This window comes from Oncorhynchus clarkii, chromosome 26, assembly GCF_045791955.1.
Source record: "Oncorhynchus clarkii lewisi isolate Uvic-CL-2024 chromosome 26, UVic_Ocla_1.0, whole genome shotgun sequence".
Lineage (NCBI taxonomy): Eukaryota > Metazoa > Chordata > Actinopteri > Salmoniformes > Salmonidae > Oncorhynchus > Oncorhynchus clarkii.
Genome location: NC_092172.1, coordinates 46,969,730 through 46,995,405, shown reverse-complemented (window position 1 = coordinate 46,995,405; position 25,676 = coordinate 46,969,730). Strand labels below are relative to the sequence as shown.

Sequence of the window (25,676 nt, the reverse complement as noted above, 5' to 3'; positions counted from 1 at the left end):
TGAGCGCACACACACACACACACACACACACACACACACACACACACACACACACACACACACACACACACACACACACACACAAACAGTAGGTGTAAACACAACGGTGGGAAATGTTGGGAAACGGTGGGAAATGTTTGAGGGGCCACTTTAACGAACCAACTGAAGAGAGGGATGGATTCAATCCGTAGCGCTGAAGATCCTCGTCATATTGGCACTCCGACAAAACGCAGGAACATTGCCCTTAAATGTAAATCCTGGTATAGCGGGGATCTTCAGCGCTACAGATTCAAAAAGCAGCAAAACAAATAGCTTTCTACTAAAACAACAACCGTGTATTTTCTTCGTGCAGATCATGATTTATTTAAGATAATATTGCTTATAGGGCCTCTAATAATGTAGTTCCTATTGTCCCTGAGTGTTCATCAACACGTCATCATACCCAGTGGGAACCAGGTGGGTTAGATAGTGCAAGCATTGCTTCTGATGACGTGTAGCCTGGACTGTAGATTTCAATTAAAAATAAAACGTTTAGAAGTAAGAGGCTGAGAGTTTCTGCCATTTTACAAAGAAGTGCGACCGAATATACTGATGGACTCAACTGACATTCCATTACAGAACCAGAATGGATGATTTATTTAAAACTGACATTCCGGAACTAGAATGGATGATTTACTTAAAACTGATATTCCATTCCGGAACCAGAATGGATGATTTATTTAAAACTGACATTCCATTCCAGAACCAGAATGGATGATTTATTTAAAACTGACATTCCATTCCAGAACCAGAATGGATGATTTATTTAAAACTGACATTCCATTCCAGAACCAGAATGGATGATTTATTTAAAACTGACATTCCATTCCAGAACCAGAATGGATGATTTATTTAAATCTGACATTCCATTCCAGAACCAGAATGGATGATTTATTTAAAACTGACATTCCATTCCAGAACCAGAATGGATGATTTATTTAAAACTGATATTCCATTCCAGAACCAGAATGGATGATTTATTTAAAACTGATATTCCATTCCAGAACCAGAATGGATGATTTATTTAAATCTGACATTCCGGAACCAGAATGGATGATTTATTTAAATCTGACATTCCGGAACCAGAATGGATGATTTATTTAAAACTGACATTCCATTCCAGAACCAGAATGGATGATTTATTTAAAACTGACATTCCATTCCGGAACCAGAATGGATGATTTATTTAAAACTGACATTCCATTCCAGAACCAGAATGGATGATTTATTTAAAACTGATATTCCATTCCGGAACCAGAATGGATGATTTATTAAAAACGATAGAACAGAGGGGTGATTCAGAAGTGAAAGAGCGTGAATCAGCCAGCGAGACACACAGCTCTTATCACTGTGTTGGACAGACCACATGATGAAAGCCTCTATATAACGGCACAGAGAACAGGATTTCACCACATTTCTGTCAGGAGATGTGAAGAAAAACAACAACAACAACAACAACATGTCATCTGATGAACACTCCTCTCTTTCTTCAGTAACCCGTCTCTGTCTCTTGTTGAGGCTATATCTCGATGACAAGACTTGATTAACTACATCACATGATCTCTCTTCATTGATTGAAATAAACCTTCGCTAGGTGAGGAAGTGGGAAGGGCCACCATTGTCTACCCCTCCAGACACACTGGTATGATTAAGACAATAGGAAACAAGCCAAAGGAAGGTTGGAATTCGGTTTCTGACAGACACAACCATTATAATACACATTACTTGGTGCTATACTTTCTGCGGTCAATAGATGGCGCTACTAGATAGCCATCAGAGTTGAACAGCTTTAAATCTATTTTCACAGCTCTGGTGTTAGTTAAAGGTTCAGTCTGACCATTGACAGTCTCTTTAATGGCGGGACCAACAGGTCCTCCCTCCCTCAGAATAAAAAGCCTTTTTTTATCAGGTGCTGTTATTGAATCTCCATCTCAACGTCCCGTGTCTCAACTCACGGTGCTCTTAATAGAGGAGGGAAACAGCTTTTTTGAGACTTCAAAGTGTTTCCTTTCAAATGGTATCAAGAATATGCATATCCTTGCTTCAGGTCCTGAGCTACAGGAAGTTAGATTTGGGTATGTCATTTTAGGTCCTGAGCTACAGGAAGTTAGATTTGGGTATGTCATTTTAGGTCCTGAGCTACAGGAAGTTAGATTTGGGTATGTCATTTTAGGTCCTGAGCTACAGGAAGTTAGATTTGGGTATGTCATTTTAGGTCCTGAGCTACAGGAAGTTAGATTTGGGTATGTCATTTTAGGTCCTGAGCTACAGGAAGTTAGATTTGGGTATGTCATTTTAGGTCCTGAGCTACAGGAAGTTAGATTTGGGTATGTCATTTTAGGTCCTGAGCTACAGGAAGTTAGATTTGGGTATGTCATTTTAGGTCCTGAGCTACAGGAAGTTAGATTTGGGTATGTCATTTTAGGTCCTGAGCTACAGGAAGTTAGATTTGGGTATGTCATTTTAGGCAAAAAAAAGTAAAAATAAAATAGACAGACAGGATCCCCAAGAAGTTAAAAGAAGAAGTGAGAGATATTTTGTTTTGAGACACTGGGAGTTGTGTGTTAGATCAGAGCCTTGCCCCTCGCTGGGCATAACACCTGGCACACGGCCTGGCCTTAACAACACAGGTCAGAGAGAAACAAAAAGGGATCTGGTACTATTCATGGCTTCAGTGGTGTGGCGTCTTTCACGTTCAACACACGCACGCGTGTGTATGTGTGTGTGTGTGTCTCCATGACAGATTGTGCTCCTCGCTCCCAACAGAGGATTAACAGGGCGTAAGCTGAGCTGAGCTCCATGACTCTGTGTTTCAGGGTGTCTCTCAGACCTGACATCCATCTACTGTGGTGTAAGCCTCTCTCAGTCGATACAAAGACCCACTAACTTCCTGTTTCACCACAGTACAGTGGCCAAGGTAGAACGGTGGGAGGGCATTGGTCACCATCACGGGAGGTAGACCAATCAAATCACAGGAAATGCAGATGATTTCAGAGGAGTAGATAAACATAGTGCTATCGTTTTGACAATAAGGAAGTGAAATGTTTTGATAAGAGATTGTGAGGGTGGAAATGGACTATTGCTTATTTAATGGATCTTATCTCCAGTATTTCATTAACTCAGAGACAGGTGTGGACAATACACTATTCATTCATTAACTCAGAGACAGGTGTGGACATTACACTATTCATTCATTAACTCAGAGACAGGTGTGGACAATACACTATTCATTCATTAACTCAGAGACAGGTGTGGCCAATACACTATTCATTCATTAACTCAGAGACAGGTGTGGACAATACACTATTCATTCATTAACTCAGAGACAGGTGTGGACATTACACTATTCATTCATTAACTCAGAGACAGGTGTGGACAATACACTATTCATTCATTAACTCAGAGACAGGTGTGGACATTACACTATTCATCAATTAACTCAGAGACAGGTGTGGACATTACACTATTCATTCATTAACTCAGAGACAGGTGTGGACAATACACTATTCATTCATTAACTCAGAGACAGGTGTGGCCAATACACTATTCATTACTCAGAGACAGGTGTGGCCAATACACTATTCATTCATTAACTCAGACACAGGTGTGGCCAATACACTATTCATTCATTAACTCAGACACAGGTGTGGCCATTACACTATTCATCAATTAACTCAGAGACAGGTGTGGACAATACACGATTCATTCATTAACTCAGAGACAGGTGTGGACAATACACTATTCATTCATTAACTCAGAGACAGGTGTGGCCAATACACTATTCATTCATTAACTCAGAGACAGGTGTGGCCAATACACTATTCATTAACTCAGAGACAGGTGTGGACATTACACTATTCATTCATTAACTCAGAGACAGGTGTGGACAATACACTATTCATTCATTAACTCAGAGACAGGTGTGGACATTACACTATTCATCAATTAACTCAGAGACAGGTGTGGACAATACACTATTCATTCATTAACTCAGACACAGGTGTGGACATTACACTATTCATTCATTAACTCAGAGACAGGTGTGGACAATACACTATTCATTCATTAACTCAGAGACAGGTGTGGCCAATACACTATTCATTCATTAACTCAGAGACAGGTGTGGACAATACACTATTCATCAATTAACTCAGAGACAGGTGTGGACAATACACTATTCATTCATTAACTCAGAGACAGGTGTGGACAATACACTATTCATCAATTAACTCAGAGACAGGTGTGGACAATACACTATTCATTCATTAACTCAGAGACAGGTGTGGCCAATACACTATTCATTCATTAACTCAGAGACAGGTGTGGACAATACACTATTCATCAATTAACTCAGAGACAGGTGTGGACAATACACTATTCATTCATTAACTCAGAGACAGGTGTGGACAATACACTATTCATTCATTAACTCAGAGACAGGTGTGGACAATACACTATTCATTCATTAACTCAGAGACAGGTGTGGACATTACACTATTCATCAATTAACTCAGAGACAGGTGTGGACAATACACTATTCATTCATTAACTCAGACACAGGTGTGGACATTACACTATTCATTCATTAACTCAGAGACAGGTGTGGACAATACACTATTCATTCATTAACTCAGAGACAGGTGTGGACAATACACTATTCATTCATTAACTCAGAGACAGGTGTGGACAATACACTATTCATCAATTAACTCAGAGACAGGTGTGGACAATACACTATTCATTCATTAACTCAGAGACAGGTGTGGCCAATACACTATTCATTCATTAACTCAGAGACAGGTGTGGACAATACACTATTCATCAATTAACTCAGAGACAGGTGTGGACAATACACTATTCATTCATTAACTCAGAGACAGGTGTGGACAATACACTATTCATCAATTAACTCAGAGACAGGTGTGGACAATACACTATTCATTCATTAACTCAGAGACAGGTGTGGCCAATACACTATTCATTCATTAACTCAGAGACAGGTGTGGACAATACACTATTCATCAATTAACTCAGAGACAGGTGTGGACAATACACTATTCATTCATTAACTCAGAGACAGGTGTGGACAATACACTATTCATTCATTAACTCAGAGACAGGTGTGGACAATACACTATTCATCAATTAACTCAGAGACAGGTGTGGACAATACACTATTCATCAATTAACTCAGAGACAGGTGTGGACATTACACTATTCATTCATTAACTCAGAGACAGGTGTGGACAATACACTATTCATTCATTAACTCAGAGACAGGTGTGGACAATACACGATTCATTCATTAACTCAGAGACAGGTGTGGACATTACACTATTCATTCATTAACTCAGAGACAGGTGTGGACAATACACTATTCATTCATTAACTCAGAGACAGGTGTGGACAATACACTATTCATTCATTAACTCAGAGACAGGTGTGGACAATACACGATTCATTCATTAACTCAGACACAGGTGTCAGTAAAAGGGGCTCGTCAATTGGAACAAATGGGAGAGATACAAGCTACACAAATAGATTGTAAAACATTGATTAATTTCTCAATATAGTATGTACTTATTATCAGCATGGTAACACCCTGTAGGACATTGGAAAGAGGTGGAATGGGACACCTTGATCTGCGTTCCAAACGGCACCCTATTCCCTACATAGGGCACTACTTTTAACCAGATCCCCTTCTTACAAGTAGTGCACTGCGTAGGGAATAGGGTGCACTTTGGGACAGAACCCTGTTATTGTTGTGGTGGTGACTTCCACTCCTCTTCCTGTTGTGAAGGTTGAATAGCAGATGGCTTTGAAGGTGATGTTAACCGAAGGGGTGCAGTACTCCACACCACCTCCCCATGACACCGTTGTCCATAGGAAGGTGTTGTGACTAAATCCTCTCCCCATCACACCGTTGTCCATAGGTAGGTGTTGTGATTAAATCCGCTCTCCATCACACCGTTGTCCATAGGTAGGTGTTGTGACTAAATCCTCTCCCCATGACAACGTTGTCCATAGGTAGGTGTTGTGACTAAATCCTCTCTCCATCACACCGTTGTCCATAGGTAGGTGTTGTGACTAAATCCTCTCTCCATCACACCGTTGTCCATAGGTAGGTGTTGTGACTAAATCCTCTCTCCATCACACCGTTGTCCATAGGTAGGTGTTGTGACTAAATCCTCTCTCCATCACACCGTTGTCCATAGGTAGGTGTTGTGACTAAATCCTCTCTCCATCACACCGTTGTCCATAGGTAGGTGTTGTGATTAAATCCGCTCTCCATCACACCGTTGTCCATAGGTAGGTGTTGTGACTAAATCCGCTCTCCATCACACCGTTGTCCATAGGTAGGTGTTGTGACTAAATCCGCTCTCCATCACACCGTTGTCCATAGGTAGGTGTTGTGACTAAATCCGCTCTCCATCACACCGTTGTCCATAGGTAGGTGTTGTGACTAAATCCGCTCTCCATCACACCGTTGTCCATAGGTAGGTGTTGTGACTAAATCCTCTCTCCATCACACCGTTGTCCATAGGTAGGTGTTGTGACTAAATCCTCTCTCCATCACACCGTTGTCCATAGGTAGGTGTTGTGACTAAATCCTCTCCCCATCACACCGTTGTCCATAGGTAGGTGTTGTGACTAAATCCTCTCCCCATCACACCGTTGTCCATAGGTAGGTGTTGTGACTAAATCCTCTCCCCATCACACCGTTGTCCATAGGTAGGTGTTGTGACTAAATCCTCTCCCCATGACACCGTTATCCATAGGTAGGTGTTGTGACTAAATCCGCTCTCCATCACACCGTTGTCCATAGGTAGGTGTTGTGACTAAATCCGCTCTCCATCACACCGTTGTCCATAGGTAGGTGTTGTGACTAAATCCTCTCCCCATCACACCGTTGTCCATAGGTAGGTGTTGTGACTAAATCCTCTCCCCATGACAACGTTGTCCATAGGTAGGTGTTGTGACTAAATCCTCTCCCCATGACAACGTTGTCCATAAGTAGGTGTTGTGACTAAATCCTCTCCCCATCACACCGTTGTCCATAGGTAGGTGTTGTGACTAAATCCTCTCCCCATCACACCGTTGTCCATAGGTAGGTGTTGTGACTAAATCCTCTCCCCATCACACCGTTGTCCATAGGTAGGTGTTGTGACTAAATCCACTCCCCATCCCAATAGGTTTGTTATTGTGAGAGGAAAGGCTGTTGGTTTTCTAAGTGCTTGAATGTTTTTTTTCCTCCCAGAAACCTCCCAACCAACTCATGATCCAGGAGGACACAGAGGAGAAGACAGACAAACATGAAGAGAGAAATGTCGGGTGTCTGTCCAGGTAAGAGCAAGTTAGGGCCAGGACCAAGGCACTGTCTGAGTGTCTCTCATTCAACGTGTCTCTCTGTCTCCCAAAGATCAACACTGGCTCCATGACGTAAACTACAGTACAGGGCAGATACAGTACGGTAGGTCACCGACGGGGCCCTCGGCTAGCCGTCTATGGACATGGAGCCCTGTTCAAAGTCTGAGCCAAACAGCTCCTTGTATAGTGGAGGGAAGTGGGCTTGGACAATGTCTGGGTAGGTTGCTTTGAAGGCCGTCAGCTTCTCTGTATGCCGGCTGACTAACGCCCGCAGGGTCGACACTTTGCATATCAACTGGGGAGAGAGAGAGAGAGAGAGAGAGAGAGCGAGAGAGAGAGAGAGAGAGAGAGAGAGAGAGAGAGAGAGAGAGAGAGAGAGAGAGAGAGAGAGAGAGAGGGGGGAGAGAGACAGAGAGAGAGAGAGAGAGAGAGAGAGAGAGAGAGAGAGAGAGAGAGAGAGAGAGGATTAGAAAAAAGCTATAAAGGACAATCAAAATCCATTGGACTCCCGAATTACTGACCAGGAGCTCTAGAAGAAACTAAACTATTACTGACCAGGAGCTCTATAAGAAACTTCAGGCTCTCAAATTTAAAAAGGCATGCGGACCTGATGGCATCCTAAATGAGATGCTCAAACTCACTAGTGCAAAATGTCAATTGGCTGTATTAAAACTGTTTAATTTGATCGTGAGTGTAGGTTACTTCCCTGACATCTGGAATCAAGGACTCATAACCCCAATGTTTAAAAACGGACACAAATTTGACCCTAACAATTCCAGAGGCATTTGTGGTGAACAGTAACCTGGGGAAGGTTTTCTGTAGTATTATAAATATAAGAGTTCTAAACTTCCTTCTCTGGGATAGGTGGGACGGTGGCACCTGGCAAACATGCAGAGTGCCAAATTCAAATAAATTACTATAAAAATGTAACTTTCATTAAATCACACATTCAATACACCAAATTAAAGCTACACTTATTGTGAATCCAGCCAACATGTCAGAGTTCAAAAAAGACTTTACGGCAAAAGCATACGATGCTATTATCTGAGGACGGCACCCCAGCAAACAAACACAGACAATCATATTTTCAACCCGCCAGGCGCGACAGAAATCGCAGAACTAAAGATATATTTCATGCCTTACCTTTGAAGATCTTCCTCTGTTGGCACTCCAATATGTCCCATAAACATCACAAATGGTCCTTTTTGTTCGATTGATTCCGTCAATTTTTATCCAAAATGTCCATTTATTTTTTGCGTTTTGATTCAGAAAAACACCGGTTCCAACACGCTACAAAAATATCTCAAAAGTTACCTGTAATCTGTCCAAACATTTCAAACAACTTTCCTGACTTTAGGTATTTTTTTTATCGTAAATAATCGATACAATTTAAGACGTGATAAACTGTGTTCCATACGGGAGGAAAACAAAGTGGAGATTTTCAGGTCAGCGCCTCTAACAAAAGAGTCCCTCTACCCTCGTTCTGAACAGGGCTACTTCTTCATTTCTCAAAGGGAAAACTTCAACCAATTTCTAAAGACTGTTGACATCCAGTGGAAGCGATAGGAACTGCAAGCCTGCCCCTTAGAAATATGAAAACCCATTGAGAGTGACCTCAAAAGAAAAGAAGAAGATTGAAATGAAAGAAAATTGGAATGCTTTGTCCTTGGGGTTTCGCCTGCCAAATAAGTTCTGTTATACTCACAGACATCATTCAAACAGTTTTAGAAACTTCAGAGTGGTTTCTATCCAAATCTACTAATCATATGCATATCTTAATTTCTAGGCCTGAGTAGCAGGCAGTTTACTTTGGACACGTTTCTCATCCGGACGTGAAAATACTGCCAACTATCCCAATGAAGTTAGTAAGCACAATGTCTTGAGTAAAAGCCAAATTGGATTTATACCAAAACATCGCATGACTGATCATATTTACACCCTACACACCCTGATAGATAAACATGTCCACCAAAATAATACCAAAATATACACTTGCTTTATCGACTTCCAAAAAGCATTTGATTCTATTTGGCATCCAGGACTGTTCTACAAAGTTATTGAAAGTGGTGTAGGAGGTAAAACATGACATAAAACATGACATAATTAAATCTATGATTTGTCAAGAAAATAACAGAATTCTGTAACCAGGGACGGGGCCTTCGCCAGGGTTGCAATCTGAGCCCTGCACTCTTCAATATTTATATCAACGAATTGGCCACTATTCTAAAAAAATCCTCAGCCCATGATGTTAGTCTCCACAATTCAGAGGTTAAATGCCTACTCTTCGCACATGACCTATGCCTGCTGTTACCCACAGCACATGGCCTACAACAGAGCGAGAGAGAGAGAGAGAGAGAGAGAGAGAGAGAGAGAGAGAGAGAGAGAGAGAGAGAGAGAGAGAGAGAGAGAGAGAGAGAGAGAGAGAGAGAGAGAGAGAGAGAGAGAGAGAGAGAGAGAGAGAGAGAGAGTGAGGTTATTGAAATTCAGGACCGCTTGGTCACATTCTGACAGACAGACAGGACTTTCACATTTCCCTGAGACCAGGACACTGTCTGAGTGCGTTTCATCAGGAATGATGCTTATGTTATAGTGGTGATGGAAATGAAATCCTGCTGTGAAATTCCAAGGCCTGTTCAGTTCAAAACGAGATGTCATCAAGTAGAGTCTACCGAGAGCACTACCACATGAACACAGTCCATACAAACAAAGATTCATTCCCAGTAGCTAACAGTACAGTGTTTTAAAAATGTATTTTACCTTCATTTAACTAAGTCAGTTAAGAACAAATTCTTATTTTCAATGGCGGCCTAGGAACAGTGGGTTGAACAGCCTGTTCAGGGGCAGAACCACAGATTTATACCTTGTCAGCTCGGGGGTTTGAACTTGCAACCTTCCAGTTACTAGTCCAACGCTCTAACCACTAGGCTACCTGCTGTTTACTGGTCCAACACTATAACCACTAGTCTACCTGCTGGTTACTAGTCCAACACTCTAACCACTAGGCTACCTGCTGGTTACTAGTCCAACACTCTAACCACTAGGCTACCTGCTGGTTACTGACCCAGCGCTCTAACCACTAGTCTACCTTCCGGTTACTAGTCCAACACTCTAACCACTAGGCTACCTGCTGGTTACTGACCCAGCGCTCTAACCACTAGTCTACCTTCTGGTTACTAGTCCAACACTCTAACCACTAGGCTACCTGCTGGTTACTGACCCAGCGCTCTAACCACTAGTCTACCTTCCGGTTACTAGTCCAACACTCTAACCACTAGGCTACCTGCTGGTTACTGACCCAGCGCTCTAACCACTAGTCTACCTTCCGGTTACTAGTCCAACGCTCTAACCACTAGGCTACCTGCTGGTTACTAGTCCAACACTCTAACCACTAGACTACCTGCTGGTTACTAGTCCAACACTCTAACCACTAGACTACCTTCCGGTTACTAGTCCAACACTCTAACCACTAGACTACCTTCCGGTTACTAGTCCAACGCTCTAACCACTAGTCTACCTTCCGGTTACTAGTCCAACGCTCTAACCACTAGTCTACCTTCCGGTTACTAGTCCAACGCTCTAACCACTAGTCTACCTTCCGGTTACTAGTCCAACGCTCTAACCACTAGTCTACCTGCTGGTTACTGACCCAGTGCTCTAACCACTAGACTACCTGCTAGTTACTAGTCCAACGCTCTAACCACTAGTCTACCTTCCGGTTACTAGTCCAACACTCTAACCACTAGGCTACCTGCTGGTTACTGACCCAACGCTCTAACCACTAGTCTACCTTCCGGTTACTAGTCCAACGCTCTAACCACTAGTCTACCTTCCGGTTACTAGTCCAACGCTCTAACCACTAGTCTACCTTCCGGTTACTAGTCCAACGCTCTAACCACTAGTCTACCTGCTGGTTACTGACCCAGTGCTCTAACCACTAGACTACCTGCTAGTTACTAGTCCAACGCTCTAACCACTAGTCTACCTTCCGGTTACTAGTCCAACACTCTAACCACTAGGCTACCTGCTGGTTACTGACCCAGCGCTCTAACCACTAGTCTACCTGCTGGTTACTAGTCCAACGCTCTAACCACTAGGCTACCTGCTGGTTACTAGTCCAACACTCTAACCACTAGGCTACCTGCTGGTTACTAGTCCAACGCTCTAACCACTAGTCTACCTTCCGGTTACTAGTCCATCACTCTAACCACTAGGCTACCTGCTGGTTACTGACCCAGCGCTCTAACCACTAGTCTACCTTCCGGTTACTAGTCCAACGCTCTAACCACTAGTCTACCTGCTGGTTACTAGTCCAACGCTCTAACCACTAGGCTACCTGCTGGTTACTAGTCCAACGCTCTAACCACTAGTCTACCTGCTGGTTACTAGTCCAACACTCTAACCACTAGTCTACCTTCCGGTTACTAGTCCAACGCTCTAACCACTAGTCTACCTTCCGGTTACTAGTCCAACGCTCTAACCACTAGTCTACCTGCTGGTTACTAGTCCAACGCTCTAACCACTAGGCTACCTGCTGGTTACTAGTCCAACACTCTAACCACTAGTCTACCTGCTGGTTACTAGTCCAACACTCTAACCACTAGTCTACCTTCCGGTTACTAGTCCAACGCTCTAACCACTAGTCTACCTTCCGGTTACTAGTCCAACGCTCTAACCACTAGTCTACCTTCCGGTTACTAGTCCAACGCTCTAACCACTAGTCTACCTGCTGGTTACTGACCCAGTGCTCTAACCACTAGACTACCTGCTAGTTACTAGTCCAACGCTCTAACCACTAGTCTACCTTCCGGTTACTAGTCCAACGCTCTAACCACTAGTCTACCTGCTGGTTACTGACCCAGTGCTCTAACCACTAGTCTACCTGCTGGTTACTAGTCCAACACTCTAACCACTAGTCTACCTCCCGCCCCTCCACTCTAACCACTAGGCTACCCTGTAAAGCAGAGTTGGGCTCAATTTCATTGTCATTTCAGAAAGGGAATTTCCAATTCTCTTCAATTAGGAAAATGTGGAATTGGGATTACCTTCTGCATTGACTGGAATTGAAAAGGAAATTGACCCCAATCCTGGTGTATTGCAATTGCATATATTGTATGTACGTGTGGGTGTGTGTTATTTATTTTGCTCCTTTGCACCCCATTATTTTTATTTCTACTTTGCACATTCTTCCACTGCAAATCTACCATTCCAGTGTTTTACTTGCTATATTGTATTTACTTTGCCACCATGGCCTTTTTTTTGCCTTTACCTCCCTTATCTCACCTCATTTGCTCACATCGTATATAGATAGACTTGTTTATACTGTATTATTGACTGTATGTTTGTTTTATTCCATGTGTAACTCTGTGTCGTTGTATCTGTCGAACTGCTTTGCTTTATCTTGGCCAGGTCGCAATTGTAAATGAGAACTTGTTCTCAACTTGCCTACCTGGTTAAATAAAGGTGTTCTCAACTAGTCTACCTGGTGAAATAAAGGTGTTCTCAACTAGTCTACCTGGTGAAATAAATAAATAAATAAATAAATAATACCTTTGTGAGAACCACGTCCTCTCTGCCGTTCTTCTGAAGGACATGTTGGAGAGCCAGCTGGATCTTCTGTTGCAGCTTCTCTACCTTCACCTTCTCCTGAAGCCACGTCCGATCTACACGCACCATTAGTTACACTGATGCAGCGTTGTATAAATAATAACACCCAGAGATGCTCTCGGACTGCCACAAGGGGGAATAGCTGTGTGTGTGTGTGTGTGTGTTATGTGATTGTAGAAGATATGTGCTCGCAACGTTGCGTCGTGAACGTGACAGCATCGTGCCTACCTGCAGACATCAGGACGTACGCGGAGAAGAGAGCGATCTCCTCCTCAGAGAGATGGATGACAGACATACTCTTCCCAAACTCAAAGACTAAGCGAATCAGATCGTCACAACCTGTCAGACACACAGAGAGAGAGGAGTAGTTATGTGGGTCAGAACATCACAGTCTGTCAGACACACAGAGAGACAGGAGTAGTTATGTGGGTCAGAACATCACAGTCTGTCAGACACACAGAGAGAGAGGAGTAGTTATGTGGGTCAGAACATCACAGTCTGTCAGACACAAAGAGAGAGACAGGAGTAGTTATGTGGGTCAGAACATCACAGTCTGTCAGACACACAGAGAGACAGGAGTAGTTATGTGGGTCAGTCTGTCAGACACACAGAGAGACAGGAGTAGTTATGTGGGTCAGAACAACACAGTCTGTCAGACACACAGAGAGACAGGAGAAGTTATGTGTCAAATATCACAACAACAGAGGACACAGAGCAGGACATCGGGATCTGAACAGACGTCACCTGACATGCATTGCTTTGGAGTTCAGTCAGTCTGGTCCATATCCTAGTGGCCCAGCCATTCAGTCAGTCCAGTCCATATCCTAGTGGCCCAGCCATTCAGTCAGTCCAGTCCATATCCTAGTGGCCCAGCCATTCAGTCAGTCCAGTCCATATCCTAGTGGCCAAGCCATTCAGTCAGTCCAGTCCATATCCTAGTGGCCCAGCCATTCAGTCAGTCCAGTCCATATCCTAGTGGCCCAGCCATTCAGTCAGTCCAGTCCATATCCTAGTGGCCCAGCCATTCAGTCAGTCCAGTCCATATCCTAGTGGCCCAGCCATTCAGTCAGTCCAGTCCATATCCTAGTGGCCCAGCCATTCAGTCAGTCCAGTCCATATCCTAGTGGCCCAGCCATTCAGTCAGTCCAGTCCATATCCTAGTGGCCCAGCAATTCAGTCAGTCCAGTCCATATCCTAGTGGCCCAGCCATTCAGTCAGTCCAGTCGATATCCTAGTGGCCCAGCCATTCAGTCAGTCCAGTCCATATCCTAGTGGCCCAGCCATTCAGTCAGTCCAGTCCATATCCTAGTGGCCCAGCCATTCAGTCAGTCCAGTCCATATCCTAGTGGCCCAGCCATTCAGTCAGTCCAGTCCATACCCTAGTGGCCCAGCCATTCAGTCAGAGGGGGTCCATTCAGCCATTCAGTCAGTCCAGTCCATATCCTAGTGGCCCAGCCATTCAGTCAGAGGGGGTCCATTCAGCCATTCAGTCAGTCCAGTCCATATCCTAGTGGACCAGCCATTCAGTCAGAGGGGGTCCATTCAGCCATTCAGTCAGTCCAGTCCATATCCTAGTGGCCCCGCCATTCAGTCAGTCCAGTCCAAACCCTAGTGGCCGAGCCATTCAGTCAGAGGGGGTCCAAAACAGTCCCTAATACCAACAAACAACTTCCTCTCCTATTAAATCAATGGTTCTGAAACAGCTGAACCTCAACCACAGATTGAAGGGGATGAACGTGATTCGCTGGGTTGTATTCTGACGTACCTAATGCTTTGAAAGGGGATGAACGTGATTCGCTGGGTTGTATTCTGACGTACCTAATGCTTTGAAAGGGGATGAACGTCATTCGCTGGGTTGTATTCTGACGTACCTAATGCTTTGAAAGGGGATGAACGTGATTCGCTGGGTTGTATTCTGACGTACCTAATGCTTTGAAAGGGGATGAACGTGATTCGCTGGGTTGTATTCTGACGTACCTAATGCTTTGAAAGGGGATGAACGTGATTCGCTGGGTTGTATTCTGACGTACCTAATGCTTTGAAAGGGGATGAACGTGATTCGCTGGGTTGTATTCTGACGTACCAATGCTTTGAAAGGGGATGAACGTGATTCGCTGGGTTGTATTCTGACTTACCTAACGCTTTGAAGACGTCGGTCCCAGCGTACTTCCCATCGAAGTAGACGGTGCTGTTCTGAGAGTCAAAGGCACGACACATCCTGATGAACACCACCTCAAGAGACCCTGAGGAGAGACGACAACAACACAACCATCACTACAGAGAGACAACAACAACATAACCATCACTACAGGTCAGAGAGACAACAACAACACAACCATCACTACAGAGAGACGACAACAATAACACAACCATCACTACAGAGAGACAACAACACAACCATCACTACAGAGAGACGACAACAATAACACAACCATCACTACAGAGAGACAACAACACAACCATCACTACAGAGAGACGACAACAATAACACAACCATCACTACAGAGAGACAACAACAACACAACCATCAATACAGAGAGACAACAACAACACAACCATCACTCCAGGTCAAAGAGACAACACAACCATCATTACAGAGAGACGACAACACAACCATCACTACAGAGAGACAACAACAACACAACCATCACTACAGAGAGACGACAACAACACAACCATCACTACAGGTCAGAGAGACAACAACAACACAACCATCAATACAGAGAGACAACAACAACACAACCATCACTACAGGTCAGAGAGACAACACAACCATCACTACAGAGAGACGACAACACAACCATCACTACAGAGAGACAACAACAACACAACCATCACTATAGAGAGACGACAACAACACAACCATCACTACAGGTCAGAGAGACAACAACAACACAACCATTACTACAGAGAGACAACAACAACACAACCATTACTACAGAGAGACAACAACAACACAACCATCACTACAGAGAGACAACAACAACACAACCATTACTACAGTTCAGAGAGACAACAACAACATAACCATCACTACAGGTCAGAGAGACAACAACAACACAACCATAACTACAGGTCAGAGAGACAACAACAACCATCACTACAGGTCAGAGAGACGACAACAACACAACCATCACTACAGGTCAGAGAGACAACAACAACACAACCATCACTACAGGTAAGAGAGACAACAACAACCATCACTACAGGTCAGAGAGACAACAACAACACAACCATCACTACAGGTCAGAGAGACGACAACAACACAACCATCACTACAGGTCAGAGAGACAACAACAACCATCACTACAGGTCAGAGAGACAACACAACCATCACTACAGGTCAGAGAGACAACAACAACCATCACTACAGGTCAGAGAGACGACAACAACACAACCATCACTACAGGTCAGAGAGACAACAACAACACAACCATCACTACAGGTCAGAGAGACAACACAACCATCACTACAGGTCAGAGAGACAACAACAACCATCACTACAGGTCAGAGAGACAACAACAACACAACCATCACTACAGGTCAGAGAGACAACACAACCATCACTACAGGTCAGAGAGACAACAACAACACAACCATTACTACAGGTCAGAGAGACAACAACAACACAACCATCACTACAGGTCAGAGAGACAACAACAACACAACCATCACTACAGGTCAGAGAGACAACAACAACACAACCATCACTACATGTCAGAGAGACAACAACAACACAACCATCACTACAGGTCAGAGAGACAACAACAACACAACCATCACTACAGGTCAGAGAGACAACACAACCATCACTACAGGTCAGAGAGACAACAACAACACAACCATCACTACAGGTCAGAGAGACAACAACAACAACAAAACCATCACTACAGGTCAGAGAGACAACATAACATTGGGGGTTTCTTATATAAGTAGACAGTAGATAGACTGGGGGTTGCCTATATAAGTAGACAGTAGATAGATTGGGGGTTTCTTATATAAGTAGACAGTACATAGATTGGGGGTTTCTTATATAAGTAGACAGGACATAGATTGGGGGTTTCTTATATAAGTAGACAGGACATAGATTGGAGGTTTCTTATATAAGTAGACAGGACATAGATTGGAGGTTTCTTATATAAGTAGACAGGAGATAGATTGGGGGTTGATCATTGTGATGTCATTACGAGACGTTCCATCATCTTGTCTACCTGCTTTGAGCAACACTATCTGGTCGTTCTGACAGAGCTCCATGAAGCCGTCGATGCGTTTGGCGAACTCCACCACGTACTGGATGGCCTCCGTTATCTTGATGGCACACAGCTGCCACATCACCTCCTCCGGCTGACATAAACAACAACAATGTTAAAAGAGGCATAATTGTTGATGCAGGAGAGAGAGAGAGAGAGAGAGAGAGAGAGAGACAGAGAGAGAGAGAGAGAGAGACAGAGAGAGAGACAGAGAGAGAGAGAGAGAGAGAGAGAGAGAGAGAGAGAGAGAGAGAGAGAGAGAGAGACAGAGAGAGAGAGAGAGAGAGAGAGAGAGACAGAGAGACAGAGAGAGAGACAGAGAGAGAGACAGAGAGAGAGACAGAGAGAGAGAGAGAGACAGAGAGAGAGAGAGAGACAGAGAGAGAGAGAGAGAGAGAGAGAGACAGAGAGAGAGAGAGAGAGACAGAGAGAGAGACAGAGAGAGAGAGACAGAGAGAGAGAGAGAGAGAGAGAGACAAAGAGAGAGAGAGAGAGAGAGAGAGAGAGAGAGAGAGAGAGAGAGACAAAGAGAGAGAGAGAGAGAGAGAGAGAGGGGTGACAAAGGACTATGAGGGGAGGAGAACAAAAATAGTGTACTAGGTAGTGTACTAGGTAGTGTGTATCGTACTAGGTAGTGCACTAGGTAGTGTGTAGTGCACTATGTAGTGTACTAGGTAGTGTACTAGGTAGTGTGTATTGTTACCTTCTATAGGTAGTGTACTAGGTAGTGCACTAGGTAGTGAACTAGGTAGTGTGTAGTGTACTATAGGTCGTGTACTAGGTAGTGTGTAGTGTACTAGGTAGTGTACTAGGTAGTGTACTAGGTAGTATGTAGTGTCCTAGGTAGTGTGTAGTGTACTAGGTAGTGTACTAGGTAGTGTACTAGGTAGTGTACTAGGTAGTGTACTAGGTAGTATGTAGTGTCCTAGGTAGTGTGTAGTGTACTAGGTAGTGTACTAGGTAGTGTCCTAGGTAGTGTGTAGTGTACTAGGTAGTGTACTAGGTAGTGTACTAGGTAGTGTATATTGTTACCTTCGTCTGGTAGGTCTCTATCTCCTCCTGGAGGAAGGCCTGCCAGGTCAGTGTGTAGTGTACTAGGTAGTGTCCTAGGTAGTGTGTGTAGTGTACTAGGTAGTGTACTAGGTAGTGTGTAGTGTCCTAGGTAGTGTCCTAGGTAGTGTGTAGTGTACTAGATAGTGTACTAGGCAGTGTACTAGGTAGTGTGTATTGTTACCTTCGTCTGGTAGGTCTCTATCTCCTCTTGGAGGAAGGCCTGCCAGGTCATGCTCTGTAGCTCCTCCCTCAGGTACTGACACGTCTCCTGGTGGGACTTGGAGATGTTCTGGCCTAGGTGTTCTACAGGAGAGAGCAGCAGGACAACGTCAAGAGCTGGACCACGATTGGTCCAGGACAACGTCAAGAGCTGGACCACGATTGGTCCAGGACAACATCAAGAGCTGGACCATGATTGGTCCAGGACAAGGTCAAGAGCTGGACCACGATTGGTCCAGGACAAGGTCAAGAGCTGGACCACGATTGGTCCAGGACAACGTCAAGAGCTGGACCACGATTGGTCTAGGACAACGTCAAGAGCTGGACCACGATTGGTCTAGGTCAACGTCAAGAGCTGGACCACGATTAGTCCAGGACAAGGTCAAGAGCTGGACCACGATTGGTCCAGGACAACGTCAAGAGCTGGACCACGATTGGTCCAGGACAAGGTCAAGAGCTGGACCACGATTGGTCCAGGACAACGTCAAGAGCTGGACCACGATTGGTCCAGGACAAGGTCAAGAGCTGAACCACGATTGGTCAAGGACAACATCAAGAGCTGGACCACGACTGCTCCAGGACAACATCAAGAGCTGGATAGACCACAGTGGAATCCTTTTCACATTATGGTGCCGACCCGACCTATACTGAATGGTCTGTTTTTTTTGTGTTTTTTTTACATTGTTCTTTCAGGCACATTTGGGTTTGGCTTTTCTTGGCTCTGCCCAGTAGTAGGAAAAGGGTAGAATATGGGTCAGCATTTAGGCAGAGATCACATGTGTAACAACACAGCAACATTGTTTCAATTAAGGGAAATTCTTCCAACCCTACTGTTCTGCCATTCTATACTGTTAGTGGTGATTGATCATCTCTAACCATGACCCAGACAGTATTTCACTATTCTGGTATTGACCCAGACAGTATTTTACTATTCTGGTATTGACCCAGACAGTATTTCACTATTCTGGTATTGACCCAGACAGTATTTTACTATTCTGGTATTGACCCAGACAGTATTTTACTATTCTGGTATTGACCCAGACAGTATTTACCATTCTGTCATGACCCAGACAGTATTTTACTATTCTGGTGTTGACCCAGACAGTATTTTACTATTCTGGTATTGACCCAGACAGTATTTTACTATTCTGGTATTGACCCAGACAGTATTTTACTATTCTGGTATTGACCCAGACAGTATTTTACTATTAAAGTATTGACCCAGACAGTATTTTACTATTCTGTCATGACCCAGACAGTATTTTACTATTCTGGTATTGACCCAGACAGTATTTTACTATTCTGGTATTGACCCAGACAGTATTTTACTATTAAAGTATTGACCCAGACAGTATTTTACTATTCTGTCATGACCCAGACAGTATTTTACTATTCTGTCATGACCCAGACAGTATTTTACTATTCTGGTATTGACCCAGACAGTATTTTACTATTCTGGTATTGACCCAGACAGTATTTTACTATTCTGTCATGACCCAGACAGTATTATACTATTCTGGTATTGACCCAGACAGTATTTTACTATTCTGGTATTGACCCAGACAGTATTTTCCATTCTGTCATGACCCAGACAGTATTTTACTATTCTGGTATTGACCCAGACAGTATTTTACTATTCTGGTATTGACCCAGACAGTATTTTACTATTCTGGTATTGACCCAGACAGTATTTTACTATTCTGGTATTGACCCAGACAGTATTATACTATTCTGGTATTGACCCAGACAGTATTTTACTATTCTGGTATTGACCCAGACAGTATTTACCATTCTGTCATGACCCAGACAGTATTTTACTATTCTGGTATTGACCCAGACAGTATTTTACTATTCTGGTATTGACCGAGACAGTATTTTACCATGCTGTCATGACCCAGACAGTATTTTACTATTCTGGTATTGACCCAGACAGTATTTTACTATTCTGGTATTGACCCAGACAGTATTTTACTATTCTGGTATTGACCCAGACAGTATTTTACTATTCTGGTATTGACCCAGACAGTATTTTACTATTCTGGTATTGACCCAGACAGTATTTTACTATTCTGGTATTGACCCAGACAGTATTTTACCATGCTGTCATGACCCAGACATTATTTTACCACTCTGGTATTGACCCAGACAGTATTTTACTATTCTGGTATTGACCCAGACAGTATTTTACTATTCTGGTATTGACCCAGACAGTATTTTACTATTCTGGTATTGACCCAGACAGTATTTTACCACTCTGGTATTGACCCAGACAGTATTTTACCACTCTGGTATTGACCCAGACAGTATTTTACTATTCTGGTATTGACCCAGACAGTATTTTACTATTCTGGTATTGACCCAGACAGTATTTTACTATTCTGGTATTGACCCAGACAGTATTTTACCACTCTGGTATTGACCCAGACAGTATTTACCATTCTGTCATGACCCAGACAGTATTATACTATTCTGGTATTGACCCAGACAGTATTTTACCATGCTGTCATGACCCAGACAGTATTTTACTATTCTGGTATTGACCCAGACAGTATTTTCCTATTCTGGTATTGACCCAGACAGTATTTTACTATTCTGGTATTGACCCAGACAGTATTTTACTATTCTGGTATTGACCCAGACAGTAGTTTACTATTCTGGTATTGACCCAGACAGTATTTTACTATTCTGGTATTGACCCAGACAGTATTTTACCATGCTGTCATGACCCAGACATTATTTTACCACTCTGGTATTGACCCAGACAGTATTTTACTATTCTGGTATTGACCCAGACAGTATTTTACTATTCTGGTATTGACCCAGACAGTATTTTACCACTCTGGTATTGACCCAGACAGTATTTACCATTCTGTCATGACCCAGACAGTATTATACTATTATGGTATTGACCCAGACAGTATTTTACCATGCTGTCATGACCCAGACAGTATTTTACTATTCTGGTATTGACCCAGACAGTATTTTACTATTCTGGTATTGACCCAGACAGTTTTTTACTATTCTGGTATTGACCCAGACAGTATTTTACTATTCTGGTATTGACCCAGACAGTATTTTACTATTCTGGTATTGACCCAGACAGTATTTTACCATGCTGTCATGACCCAGACATTATTTTACCACTCTGGTATTGACCCAGACAGTATTTTACTATTCTGGTATTGACCCAGACAGTATTTTACTATTCTGGTATTGACCCAGACAGTATTTTACTATTCTGGTATTGACCCAGACAGTATTTTACTATTCTGGTATTGACCCAGACAGTATTTTACTATTCTGGTATTGACCCAGACAGTATTTTACTATTCTGGTATTGACCCAGACAGTATTATACTATTCTGGTATTGACCCAGACAGTATTTACCATTATGTCATGACCCAGACAGTATTATACCACTCTGGTATTGACCCAGACAGTATTTTACTATTCTGGTATTGACCCAGACAGTATTTTACTATTCTGGTATTGACCCAGACAGTATTTTACTATTCTGGTATTGACCCAGACAGTATTTTACCACTCTGGTATTGACCCAGACAGTATTTTACTATTCTGGTATTGACCCAGACAGTATTTACCATTCTGTCATGACCCAGACAGTATTTTACTATTCTGGTATTGACCCAGACAGTATTTTACTATTCTGGTATTGACCCAGACAGTATTTTACTATTCTGGTATTGACCCAGACAGTATTTTACTATTCTGGTATTGACCCAGACAGTATTTACCATTCTGTCATGACCCAGACATTATTTTACCACTCTGGTATTGACCCAGACAGTATTATACTATTCTGGTATTGACCCAGACAGTATTTTACTATTCTGGTATTGACCCAGACAGTATTTTACTATTCTGGTATTGACCCAGACAGTATTTTACCACTCTGGTATTGACCCAGACAGTATTTACCATTCTGTCATGACCCAGACAGTATTATACTATTCTGGTATTGACCCAGACAGTATTTTACCATGCTGTCATGACCCAGACAGTATTTTACTATTCTGGTATTGACCCAGACAGTATTTTCCTATTCTGGTATTGACCCAGACAGTATTTTACTATTCTGGTATTGACCCAGACAGTATTTTACTATTCTGGTATTGACCCAGACAGTAGTTTACTATTCTGGTATTGACCCAGACAGTATTTTACTATTCTGGTATTGACCCAGACAGTATTTTACCATGCTGTCATGACCCAGACATTATTTTACCACTCTGGTATTGACCCAGACAGTATTTTACTATTCTGGTATTGACCCAGACAGTATTTTACTATTCTGGTATTGACCCAGACAGTATTTTACCACTCTGGTATTGACCCAGACAGTATTTACCATTCTGTCATGACCCAGACAGTATTATACTATTATGGTATTGACCCAGACAGTATTTTACCATGCTGTCATGACCCAGACAGTATTTTACTATTCTGGTATTGACCCAGACAGTATTTTACTATTCTGGTATTGACCCAGACAGTTTTTTACTATTCTGGTATTGACCCAGACAGTATTTTACTATTCTGGTATTGACCCAGACAGTATTTTACTATTCTGGTATTGACCCAGACAGTATTTTACCATGCTGTCATGACCCAGACATTATTTTACCACTCTGGTATTGACCCAGACAGTATTTTACTATTCTGGTATTGACCCAGACAGTATTTTACTATTCTGGTATTGACCCAGACAGTATTTTACTATTCTGGTATTGACCCAGACAGTATTTTACTATTCTGGTATTGACCCAGACAGTATTTTACTATTCTGGTATTGACCCAGACAGTATTTTACTATTCTGGTATTGACCCAGACAGTATTTTACTATTCTGGTATTGACCCAGACAGTATTATACTATTCTGGTATTGACCCAGACAGTATTTACCATTATGTCATGACCCAGACAGTATTATACCACTCTGGTATTGACCCAGACAGTATTTTACTATTCTGGTATTGACCCAGACAGTATTTTACTATTCTGGTATTGACCCAGACAGTATTTTACTATTCTGGTATTGACCCAGACAGTATTTTACCACTCTGGTATTGACCCAGACAGTATTTTACTATTCTGGTATTGACCCAGACAGTATTTACCATTCTGTCATGACCCAGACAGTATTTTACTATTCTGGTATTGACCCAGACAGTATTTTACTATTCTGGTATTGACCCAGACAGTATTTTACTATTCTGGTATTGACCCAGACAGTATTTTACTATTCTGGTATTGACCCAGACAGTATTTACCATTCTGTCATGACCCAGACATTATTTTACCACTCTGGTATTGACCCAGACAGTATTATACTATTCTGGTATTGACCCAGACAGTATTTACCATTCTGTCATGACCCAGACAGTATTTTACTATTCTGGTATTGACCCAGACAGTATTTTACTATTCTGGTATTGACCCAGACAGTATTCACCATTCTGTCATGACCCAGACAGTATTATACTATTCTGTCCACTATGTTGGTGCTGGTTGATCTACAATAGAGAATACTACATATGTTCATATGTTCATACAATCATTTAACATAAAACAAATGGACATATCTCACACAGTAAAGGGGAAGAGGATACAATGAGAAATACTTTTGTTTAAAGAAGAACATCACTTCCTGGGAGCTCAAGGGAGAGTAAATAACTGATTTCCCTGAACATGTGCCCCCTTGGTTCCCAATAGGAGCTAATTAACACAATGCTAATTAACCAGACAATGTTCTAATGAGCTCTGAAGATGAGTTTGCAGCCTCCTGCTATTTTAAACCACCTTTGTTTTGCCCCACGGTTGTGCTCTCTGTTCGCTCCATCCTTTCTCTTTCTTTACCCCTCTATATCCCTCTCTCGTTCTTCTTGTTCTCTCCCTCTTTACCCCTCCCTGCCTCCCCCATCTTACCTCGTCCCTTCCCTTCCTCCCTCCCTCCCCCATCCTACACCTTTCCCCCCCCCCCCCCCCCCTCCCATCCTACACCTTACCTCATCCCTCCCTGCCTCCCCCATCCCATCCCAAACCTTACCTCATCCTTTCCCTCCCTCCCTCCCTCCCTCCCTCCCTCCCTCCCTCCCTCCCTCCCTCCCTCACCTTACCTCATCCTTTCCCTCCCTCCCTCCCTCCCTCCCTCCCAAACCTTACCTCATCCTTTCCCTCCCTCCCTCCCTCCCAAACCTTACCTCATCCTTTCCCTACCTACCTCCCTCCCTCCCTCCCAAACCTTACCTCATCCCTTCCCTTAGTGCCTCTCTCCCTCCCCCTCCCCCATCCCAAATCTTAACTCATCCCTTCCTGCCTCCCTCCCTCCTCCCTCCCTCATCCGAAACCTTACCTCATCCCTTCCTGCCTCCCTCATCCCAAACCTTACCTCATCCCTTCCCTTAGTGCCTCCCTCCCTCCCCCATCCCAAACCTTACCTCATCCCTTCCTGCCTCTCTCCCTCCCTCATCTAACCCAGCCATGGACGAGGTAGGAGACGTCTCTCCCTTTTCCTCCATAATCCCTCTCTCCACCTCTTCCCCTCTCCATCTTTTTCCCCTCCTCCCTCCCTCCATCTGTCCCTTAATCCCCCTCTCTCCACTCACCTAGCTCAGCCATAGATACTGTGGGAGACGTCTCTCCGTTGGTGAAGGAACAGTAGGGGAAGAAACCCTGGTTGGAACCATAATCACAAAGAGGCTCCGGTTTTATACCGTTAATATCCAGACCAGACTGATCAGGAGACGGCTGAATGTCCAGGTAGAACCCCCCCACTCCTCCAGAGTCAGAGCCCCCCTTGGAGGCTGGGCCGTTAACCCCCCCAGGGCTGTTTTCCTCCATGTACCCTCCCAGGTCTTCGTGGAGGTCGGTGAGGCCGTAGTGGGGAGAGAGAGGCTCGACCTCCTCCGGGTTCTGGGGATGGTGGTCTCTCTGCAGCTGCTGGGCCTGCTGGAGACGGTGCTTCTGGACCTCAGCATACAGGCTGTCTCTCTGCTTCTTGGACATACGGCCAAACTTCACCGCTGTGGGGACATGGAGAGACATTGCCAAAGGTTATTTAATTAAACAATAGTGTTGTGTGAGAACTTGACCTCTCTGAGGAGGTAAATGAAGACGTACGA

The 25,676-nt window shown here is 43.4% G+C and overlaps 1 protein-coding gene across 4 annotated transcripts in view; it reads right to left on the bottom strand.

Moving 5' to 3' along the window:
- Positions 1-4,802: 4,802 nt before the first annotated feature.
- Positions 4,803-25,676, bottom strand: part of LOC139384544 (nuclear receptor ROR-alpha A-like) — a 93,037-nt gene continuing 72,163 nt past the window's right edge. Inside the window, exons 4-10 of one of the 4 annotated variants that reach the window (XM_071129381.1) lie at positions 25,161-25,577; positions 18,496-18,617; positions 17,223-17,355; positions 15,147-15,254; positions 13,240-13,350; positions 12,955-13,067; positions 4,803-7,702 (exon numbers count right to left, since the gene is read on the bottom strand). In XM_071129381.1, the coding sequence (XP_070985482.1) occupies positions 7,535-7,702; positions 12,955-13,067; positions 13,240-13,350; positions 15,147-15,254; positions 17,223-17,355; positions 18,496-18,617; positions 25,161-25,577 (1,172 nt within the window). In that variant the 3' untranslated portion in view covers positions 4,803-7,534. The remainder of the gene's footprint in view (positions 7,703-12,954; positions 13,068-13,239; positions 13,351-15,146; positions 15,255-17,222; positions 17,356-18,495; positions 18,618-25,160; positions 25,578-25,676) is intronic. The other 3 variants (XM_071129384.1, XM_071129382.1, XM_071129383.1) reach the window with 3 other exon arrangements.